Source organism: Carassius gibelio, chromosome B4 (genome assembly GCF_023724105.1).
Source record: "Carassius gibelio isolate Cgi1373 ecotype wild population from Czech Republic chromosome B4, carGib1.2-hapl.c, whole genome shotgun sequence".
In the NCBI taxonomy this organism is placed as follows: domain Eukaryota; kingdom Metazoa; phylum Chordata; class Actinopteri; order Cypriniformes; family Cyprinidae; genus Carassius; species Carassius gibelio.
In genome coordinates this window covers 27,965,123-27,975,721 of record NC_068399.1, presented here as the reverse complement: position 1 = coordinate 27,975,721, position 10,599 = coordinate 27,965,123, and the positions used below count along the sequence as shown (strand labels likewise).

At 37.9% G+C, this 10,599-nt stretch overlaps 2 protein-coding genes across 3 annotated transcripts in view; one reads left to right on the top strand and one right to left on the bottom strand.

The window, feature by feature from the left end:
- LOC127956256 (melanocortin-2 receptor accessory protein 2B-like) overlaps positions 1 to 10,599 on the top strand; it is a 126,539-nt gene that overhangs the window by 41,079 nt on the left and 74,861 nt on the right. The gene's annotated exons all lie outside the window — the stretch shown is intronic.
- LOC127956584 (mucin-17-like) overlaps positions 1 to 10,599 on the bottom strand; it is a 37,733-nt gene that overhangs the window by 23,532 nt on the left and 3,602 nt on the right. Inside the window, exons 3-5 of the mRNA XM_052554611.1 lie at positions 4,470 to 4,597; positions 3,048 to 3,182; positions 2,672 to 2,851 (exon numbers count right to left, since the gene is read on the bottom strand). Of these exons, the coding sequence (XP_052410571.1) occupies positions 2,672 to 2,851; positions 3,048 to 3,182; positions 4,470 to 4,597 (443 nt within the window). The remainder of the gene's footprint in view (positions 1 to 2,671; positions 2,852 to 3,047; positions 3,183 to 4,469; positions 4,598 to 10,599) is intronic.

Genomic DNA, 10,599 nt, shown 5'->3' with positions numbered 1-10,599 from the left:
AATCACCGACTCACTCGATTCGTTCAAAAACGTGGATTCAGTAAGTAACTTTTCTTTTTTCTTCTTTTTTTTAATTATTAGATTTTCTTCTTAAGTACTTTTGTCTTGTTTTCTAGTATAAATCACTAAGAATTCTTGAATTTACAAGTAAAATGACTTAAAATATTATGTCTTGTGTTTTCGAAAAAATTACCGAAATTGAATGAGTTTTTGCTTAAAACGAGCCAAATAATAATAATCTGCCAATGAGGTAAGAAAAATAATATTTTTTAGCCTTCAATTTAAGATTAAATACTGATTATTCACCTTCAGTGAATATAGTTTTAATACAGATGCTATTGATATTTCTGTGTGATTATTTCTTTAAAATAAAGATTTATTAATATTTATTAGTAGTAGTAGTATAAAAAACTAGATAACAGAGGAAACGAATCACCGAGTCATAAGAGGAAACGAATCACTGAGTCATTGTTCTGAACACACAATGCATCAGATGACTCTTTCAGGCAAAGTCTTCCAGAGTGATCTCAAACCCTCTTCAGATACAAACACAAAGCCGGTGTGATTCATTAGATTCACATCCTTGAGCCGAATCCTGGTGAATCCTTCAATAATAATAAACTCAATGATAAAGCATCACTTAAGAGACTCTTACTGTAAGTAAATCTGACTGTTAATGCAAAACTAAACTGTCCCAAAACTATATTCTTTTGTGTATTTATGTCATTAATTGTTTCCAGCTAAACTGCAAGTTTAAATGTAGTTTTAAAGTACATATAGTATTTTATTAAATGCTCATTTAATTTCTAATATTTTTTATTATTACATTTATCTTTAATTTAAATCTTATATTTATTATTTAAATTAAAATTTTCATTTGTTTTTACACTGATTTAAATGCATAGTTAATTTCTTGTTATTTATTATTACATTCAGATGCTATTTTAATTTCTATTATTTTTATTTTAAAGTTATTGTATAAATTATTACTTTTTTCCCCTCTTTGCAATAAACATTTTGAACCCAATTGCAATATACATTCAATTATTGATATATGAAATTAAATGCCACTTTAATTTTAATTTTAAATGCAAATTAAATATTTGTAATTAAAAAAAAATAATTTGAGTATTACAGCAATTAAAGAAATATTTTAAATGTGCAGTAAATATTAATTATACATTTTTATTATTTTTATTAATTATTATTAATTTATTATGTTTTTAAATGCCCATTTTAATGTCCAATTACTATTTTTTTTTTAAGTTTTATTATTGATTTAAAGCTTACATACATTATTAATTTAAAGTTTATTTAAATATATTTAATGAGGCTGATGATGAACAAAGATGCTCTTCTTCACACACACATCTGTGCTTCTGGAGGCTCATAGCAGAGCGGACGCGTGCCGACTCTTAAACACACACACACACACTGATGAAGCCTGTGACGCTGAAGACTGATGAAGACGAGCCAGCATCACAGGACCAGCGAGATCACGCAGACTTCATAAACGCAGCCGTTCATCATTGACCTTCTCTGAGCACACGTTTCAGACGTCACACACTCCATCACTGTGTTTACTTCTGGACACAAACAGTGTTTGGGGTTTTTTGGACATGCACAGGACTGATAGGTTCACAATGTTTCATGCAAGAATAAAAATACAGTCATGGTTTACAATAATTGAGGCACGTTTTCCACAGTTTTCACTTTCTTTGAACACAATGCATGAAGAATGTTATCGTGTTTATTCATATACTCACTGTAAAGAGTGAAAACAGTTTTTGTCTGTATATATAACATGCCTTTATTGGCCTCGAAGATGTATTTTGCATTGAAATACACTTTTGTTCTTACAACAGTGGGTTTTTGTCATTAACTAGTTTCCAAGTTGCGAATTTAATTTAAATTTAGAATTTTGTTCTTCCATTTATTAAATATAATAAATGTATCTTCTATTTGTTTTGTATTTATTACATTTGTTACATATCTAAATCTTGCATTTATTAATTATTTAAATGCTAATTTATTTTGTGTTTTTAAATGTATTTACATGCATATTTAATTTCTAATTATTACATTTAAAAAAATGTTTTTTTTTTTGTACTTATCTTTTTTACACCTTAAATGTAATTAGTTACTATAATTTAATGCACATTTAATTTCCAATAATTGTACTTTTGAAGTTAGTATTGTAGAAATTGTTACTGTATTTTTTACATAAAATAGTGTATTTTTCTTCTTGCAATAAACATTTTGATTCCGCTTATCATGTGCATGCCAAAACACAAAACGAAAACGGTCACAACCAAAAGCACAGTGCATGCATGTTCAGAAATCTACAGATGAGGGCTGAAGTCACAGATCTGGAAGTGAGTCGCACTGAACACACTGTCGGAGATCTCGAGATGAACAATGCGGCCGTCTGTGACTCGTGATTATGGTGATTTAGTAAGACATGTTTGACCACATCGCAGCTGATTATCGATCTTCAGTTCACAGATGTGATTCCGCCAGGCCTGATCTCACACACACACACACACACAGTGATGCATCACACACACACACACATGACTGAATCAGAGTCAACGAATCAATCAAATAAACAATCGATCATCTCTCACCGAATCTCAGCACGTGCGGCATTCCGCTCGAACCGGCGACGAACATCACCGCCGTCAGTCTGATTACGAGCCCCGGTAACACCACCATCATCATCATCATCCTCTTCATCACCATCCGCGGCTTCACGAACACGGCGCGTCACGGCATGACCGTCCGCGTTCAGCGCGCGTCTCTCCGGTTCACGGAAGCGTGTGTGAATCCGCGATACTGCACTGCACCGGATCTAACGGAGAATCACGGAGACTGCATGCGAGTCTGTGCGCGCGCGGGCGGGCGGGGGGGCGTTCATTCAGACGAGCGCGTCACGCACCGCGCGCAACACCGACGCGCCTCTAAACGCGAGCGTCAACAAGTAGTCGTTTAGGGCGCGTTGCTGTGCATTCAGCACGGAAACACTCCGTGAAGAACCGTTCCAGCACCGAGCTGTGATTCAGCACCACGGACAGAGACGCATCCTCATCTTTATTTATCACCATCACATGACCTCCGCAGTCTCGAGACATCATGAGAGTGACGCCATGAGTGAAGGATGTCATCAGTTGTTCCTCTGCGCGCTGTGACGAGAGAAAGTGTGCATCAGGAACTCTGTCTGTATACAGCATGCTTCACTCCACACTGAGCTGTGTTTGGCTTTAACAGACACTTCTGTCCTAGAGCAGTTCTTACTTCTGTATATTTGTCTGATTTTCAGTGACACCAAGTTTTTACAATTTTATTTATTAATGTACTTTTTTTAAGGGATTTAAAGCTGGTTATTACATGCACTTCACTGACACGAACAATCAGAAACATTAGGAGTAGTCTTTATTTTCATTCACTTAGCAACATATATCATCCTCATTGGACTGCATGTGAAAATGTCCTTTTAATTTCAGTTTTCGTCCGTTTTTCAGCCGTGAGTGCCTTTCTGTTGATGTTGAAGCAATAAAAAGGCACAATTTTCTTGATTTTCTCTTTGGATTTTGAAGTGAGCTATGACCCAGACATTTCCAGATGAGATTCAGCAGTGCACTACACTAAATCATCTCAAGGTTCGTCCCGCAGAAGCGTGATCAGGACATGTTCAGAGAGACTGAAAGAGGCCTTTGATTCACTGAGAGACACGTAGAGATCACACACACACACACTCACACACACACTCACACACACACTCACACACACACACACACACACTCACACACACACACACACACACACACACACACACACAGATGGAAGGGTTTCTCCAGGGTTCTGGATATAGTGAGTGAGACTGAGGGATTGACAGTGTGAAGATGCAGATGATTAAGTTTGTCACTCACATTACTGCGAACACACACACACACACACACACACACACAAATGCTGCTGTAAACAGAGAAATGGACTGTCTGAGACGCTCGCCATCTGTGGCATTATCATAATTATGGAAATAGGCAGAGAGGGTGTTATGGACCGACTGAATGGGATAACATCCACACACACGTCTGCATCTCCATATGTGTGTGTTAAAGGCACAACATCAAAGATGTCCACGATAAAATATCCAAAAACTACTTGCATTGTTTGGAGGAAGAATACTGTTTTTATTTTTGTGAAACCTTACTACAGACATGGAATAACCGTTTTATAAAAGCAACTGATTCATTTGGGAACAATACACACCACTGTCTTTATGAATGAGTCATTGAGTCATTCGTTCAACTGTTTTGTTCACAAACAGGGATTCACAGATTCACTCGTTCTGGTTTCTAGCACGAGAACCGAGCTAAGAATAAATGCAGATTATTTTCATATTGAGTTCCCGGCAGGAGACTTCAGCGACAGTCTTCATTGGATTCTTGTACAATGTGCATGCTTACTTGAAGAAGTAATAGAGATCTTAATGAGATCTGTGGTGTGACTTGTGTTCCCGTGGGATCTCGCTCTTCTTCTTCTTCACTGTTTCTCGGAGTGATGACAGTGATGCGGATGCCATGGTAACAGGACACTAATGCGGTCCAAGCGAGAGAATGACACACAAACACTGTTCTCAGCGCGTCTGTGCTGTAACCCAGCTCTCGTTAGCGCTCTGCTCAATCTATTTACACACTGGAACACGAGGCAACACAGCAGAAAGACTGCAGACGCCACACAAATCAACAAACATGCAGAAAAGTACACAAATATTGGGTTAAGTGCTCCATTTATATAGTGCAAGTACATTTATAATCAACATTTCTCTCAGCTTTCAATGCATTGCCTTCTACATTGAAGATGTATATGATGTTGGCCAAACATTGCTGTGTTCAATCATCAGGAGTGTCTTATAATGCTGTCTAGGTACAGATCTAGTCTCCGACACCTGAGTGCACCAGCAGATGTGAACATCTCAGACTTCTGTTCTCTGGAGGAAATGATTCATTTAACACCAAAAAACATCCCCAGCGCTCCGATCGCACACCTGCGCCACCGAGAGCGAGCGCGAGAACAGAAAACAGACGAGTTTCGGCTCCGTAATTCACCAATTAAGAGCTTCAGTTCTGCTTTCAGCATCAAACAACTGCGATCTGACGGAATTAAATATGCATCAAACTGCATTTCTCTCACAGCGGTCGAGAAGATTTGAGTAGATTGCACAGATGAGAAAAATACCAAGAAAATGAATGAAAATCACAGAAAAGTGGCATATGTTGAGTTTTGTTGTGGTGTCGTTTTGTTACACAGACCTGGCAACCCTGTCCAGTAGTGTGTTTCAGGATGTGTTCCATCAGGATTTATTGATTTTTAGCATGTATAACAACAGAAGGCAGTAAATTAGCAGTAGAGACCCTCAAGGAACCATTAAAATCAGTTTTCCAGCAGGTTTCTACTCTCACGGTTTTTCTTTCACCACAGTTATTTTTGGCTTTCTGTATTCATCCAATGCTAGATTTGTTTTGATCCATGTTGAATTCTGTCAGATCAGTTCAATAAATAGTTCCATTATTAATGACAATAATTCAGCGAGCGCAGGTCGTTAGCTTCAGTGCTGCTACAGGACCTCAGTGAACACACCCTGGTGATTGGTTCAGTAAGTGAGCGAGCTCTGAAGGGGAACAGCTCTGAGCGGTGAAGCGTTCCTGCGGGAGCACCACAGTGAGAACGATCACAACGGATTGGACGCCAAACCGCTAGCAGCTTGTTAGCAAAGCGAGTTAGCAGCGAAACCCTTCTCAAACCCTCTGTAATCTTCCTCAGTCTTAGAAGGGGTCATTTTGTCCTGTTCTCTGAGGTACACTTATAATGCCATCAAACATCAAAAGACATCATAGTTTAGAAGTAACAGGCTATTTTCTGTCCTGTTTTTAACCCCTTCATCAGAGCTCTGTAGATTCAGAAGTAAACGCCCACTGCTGTGATTGGCTAATAGTTGTGACAGCCTACATTCCTCACAGATGGACGCTGCAGTCATTTAGGTTAAAAACCCATGAATAGGCTAGGGGCTAAACAGTCAGCAATTTAGAGTCGGTGGGCGGGGCTTAACAGGTGGGAACCTACAATCAGTGGGCGGAGCTTAACAGACAGTGATGTAGAAATGGTGGGTGGGGCTTAACAGACAGGTACGTGTAATCGGTGGTCGGGGCTTATCAATCAGTTATGTAGAAACTGTGGGCGGGGCTTAACGTGCAGCAGTGGGCGGAGTTAAACAGTGATGTAGATCAGGTATTGATCTCTGTAGGTCGGGTTTATCCACACTGTTACATCACAAGCTTTGGTTCTGGCAGACTGCCTTTAATATAAGCTGTTTTTAGACTAACCACAAAGTTTTGAGTTCTGAAACTTACAGGATGTTTTTATAGCACAATGAGCTCTTTTATGTCAAGGGAATTTAGTTTTCTCAGTTCATGACCCCTTTAAGGACGCCTGGATGTGTTTACAAGCTCATTTCTGAGTGTCATCAGCGAGACGCCACGGAAAAAGCTCCTAATAATAAAATGGGTGCCAGAACAATCAGCTCTTAATGTAAAGTGCACGCTTGTGCTTCTTCTCACTCTCATGTTACGTGACTTAATGAAAATGCCATATCTGCAGCGCTCACACACTCAAAACCACAGAGAACAGCTCCCCAAGGGCTTATTGCAGTAATTAGGATTCTCATAAGCCCTTTTGTGAGAGAAAAGCTCCCCACATTGTATCTGAAGCTCAAAACGGAGCAGAATTTGACAGCGAGGATTAATAATCATGAGTGAGTACCTTCATTCACTCCAGACTCTGACGAACACAAAACAGTGATCTGTTCTATAATTAGATTCACATTTATGTTTATTGATCTGGCAGATGCTTGTATATTTATATTCATATATATCATTTAAAGTATATAAAGATTTTATAGATAATTCTAATATCTAGAGTGTAAAACAGTTCCACCTTCCCAAGGGACACAGCTCCTGTTTCTCTGAGCTACAGACGGCTCAAGGACACGCGTGTGCTGTATGACCGTGTGTGTGTGTGTGTGTGTGTGTGAATGCAGAAGTGAGATAATAGCTGAGGAAGAGGAGCTCAGAACACAGCAGGAGGAAGAAACACTGGCTCGACACAGAGCAACACTATCAGCCTCTCAGTGTCAGCGCTCGCAGAGGATCATTCATTACTGAGAGAGAGAGATCTCTGAATATAGAGACACTTGTGCTGCGATACGAGAAGAAAAGAAGGAGGAGTCACAGTGCATCAGATCAGCAGAACAAGAGACACTCAGAAGTATGCACTACTACATGCACAGAGTATCCCACAATGCACTGCACTGCGCCTGACCTTCCACTCACAGGCTGATGCATGAGCTGGCACAATACAATATTTTTTTTTTTTTTTTTTTTGGTGGATGTTCAAATGAAATGCATCATAATGAGCTCATGCATACTAATAAATGATATGCTTTTGAAGTGTTATTAAAATGTTGAATTTTGTCATGGTTAGAATAACGTTATCTAAAGGTTACAACAATGTATTTTTACAATATTATGATTACATGTACTTCATATTTACCAGAAGCATAATGTTATAGGAACATTTTTTTTTTAATTCTAAGAATGTTAAAACACCAGGAAATTTAACATTGTTTTTCCAAATATTTCTAAAATGCTAAAATGTTTTTTTTTTTTTTTTTTGTCAAGATTAGAACATTATTCAAAGGTTACAAAAACACTCTTTATTTCTACCCAAAATGTTACATTTTATTTTAACACTCATTATTTGAACATTTACTGTATTTGTAAGGTAATAATAGGTAATTATAATGTTATTTAAAGGTTAAAAAAATATAGTTTCTTAAACATTCTACCAACATTATTTCTACCTCGCAGTTCTGAGAGGAATAGTCGATAGTTTAATTTGACAATTTTTGATATATTGATATATCTCAACACAGTTCTTTACTGTGAGACTTTATAGAGAAACAATTATGAGCTACACATTTTTTCTTATTTTTATATTTTCTGTTTTCAATTTTTCTGTCAAGTTTTTGTTTTATTAGTTTTTACTTTTCTAAATCTCATGACAGTTTATTTTAGTTGTTGTAGTTCATGTTAAACTAAGTGCAAATGTGGAAATAAATCATTTAAATATTATTTCAAGTAAATACTAATTTTTTATGGTTGTGGTTTTAGTTTGCTTTAATAACCCTGATGTGTCTGATGTTGTGTGTTTGTCAGTCAGCAGCTGATCACAGCAGTGTGTTAGTAGCTGTGAGGTGTGTGTGTGTGTGTGTGTGAATCGTTGAGAGAACGCAGTGTGTATGACACAAGGACGCAGCGCCGCTGATGGAATAGAGTCTAATTATTCGGCCCTTGAAGAGCGTGACTCCATTTCATTCCCAGCGATGACCCTGTGCTGTCATTCATTAGTGTTCAAATGTGCCTGTGCACACACACACACACACACACACACACAGGACAGAGATGACAAGCAGACCTACAGTCATTCATCATCCTGCGCTCCATTAGTTTATCTGTATCTCTCTCTGTAAAGCTGCTGACTTTGAATATTCAGCTCTATATGTGCTATTTTTCTCCACACACACACACACACACACACACACACACACAGTGTAAATGAAGACACAAGACTGGTGCATACTGCAGGAAGATTTGGTCTGCAGAGGAAACACCATGACCTCTTGACCTCTAACCAAAGGTCAGGTGACTCTGTCCACACACTGAATGCAATATTAATGCACTGCTTATGGCATATACTCAAGAACATACTGTGCTCTTCTTTTTTTGGGAGTAATATGCGATGCATGTACAACATAAGCACTGCACGGCAAAAACATTCTTGAATTGAGATAATTTTAAATGAATTTTGAAAGTAAAATGACTAAAGATGTTATTTCTTGTTTTCTGAAAAAAAGAATCACAAATTTGTAATATTGTATTTTATTGAATGGGTTCTTTGATCTGTTTATTTGATCCATTATAATGACCATCTCTCTCTCTCTCTCTCTCTCTCTCTCTCTGGCCTGTGTCTGAATCTCTAACACACACACACACACACACACACACAGAGACGGTTGGTGGTTCTTGCAGGTGTTCCTCCACTCAACATCTGTTTCACATCTTGACAAGCATCAATCACATCTGGACGCTGGAACCCTGTGATGATGCTCGCGAATGGACAGCTGTTACCACGGAAACCCCATCAGCGCGGCACCCAATCAGAGCGAGGGAACACTGATCTGTGTGCAGGAGAGCCTTCATCACCCATCATCTGTGCGTTTACAGCACATCCATCATTCACATACAGAGAATCCTCAGGAGTTCACAAACATCAAGCTGAAATACAGACGTGATGTCAAGAGATTTAAAACATATCAACTGTGAAGGAGAAATCACGTCTGTTCCTCACATACAACTGTGACTTAGTGCATCACGATGGCGTTAGATACTTAGTTTCTTTTTATGGAAAGTAAATATCACAAACAGTATATTATATATACAAAGTAACTGTACACTACTTATTTGAAAAGTAACTTTCCTTTCATGTGAAATCTTCCAGTAATGTGTTATTTTACTAGTAACTGATAATATAACTGGTCTAACACTGATCATGACGTCATTCACAGCGCACGAGTCGTATGATCTACTGTCAACACAACACAACATTCCCAAGAATGTTTGATTTATGAACATTATGTGTCTGAATTTTCTCCAAACATCCAGTTTTTCAAATGACTAAAACACGTTTGTATTGATTATGCAAACAATATGGAAACATTCCATTGTATCATCTGGCAAACGTTATGGGAGCGTTACTTTTGAATGTTCTGTGAACCTTTGAGAAAATGAGAAGAAACATTTATAAAACATTAGCACAGTTTGAAAAAGATTTTGAGAACTTTAGTAAAGACTGGCCCAGCTAACAAAATCTGCTCTAACAACTTTTTGCAAAAATTCACACAGACTTGATGATTTTTTTCTGAATGTTCAGAGTTATATAAACATTTCACGTAACATTAAATGGAACGTTCCATTTGATCATTTTGAACATTATGGGATTGCTACATTTGAATGTTCTCTGAATGTTCTGAAACAAGAGTAACATTACACAATGAACAATGTAGAAATATACTTTTCTTACCGACAAAAATATTCTAAAAATATTTCGTTAATATTCCCATCAGGTTTTGAAGAAGTCGTTTCTGAATTTGAGTTAATGTAAAAGTGCAGCTTGAACGTCCTGCTAAACATCTGCTCTGTGCTCCGGAGGATGTGTGTTATTACACCGGGACAGATCTGCTGTAAACCGTGCTCGTGATGCTGGATCCTGTAGTTAGATGAGGTATTTCCTCGTTGTCACTGATGACAGTTCTCCGTGGAGACACTAATTACCAGAAGCGTTTTCTCAGCAGAAGCGGTTCTGCTGAAATCATCTCATTGATCTGTGTTCACTCCTGGTCTTGACCGAGCAGATGCTTTCATGATGCTCGTGTATTAAAGACATAGTCCACCACCGCAATATAATAATAATAATAATAAT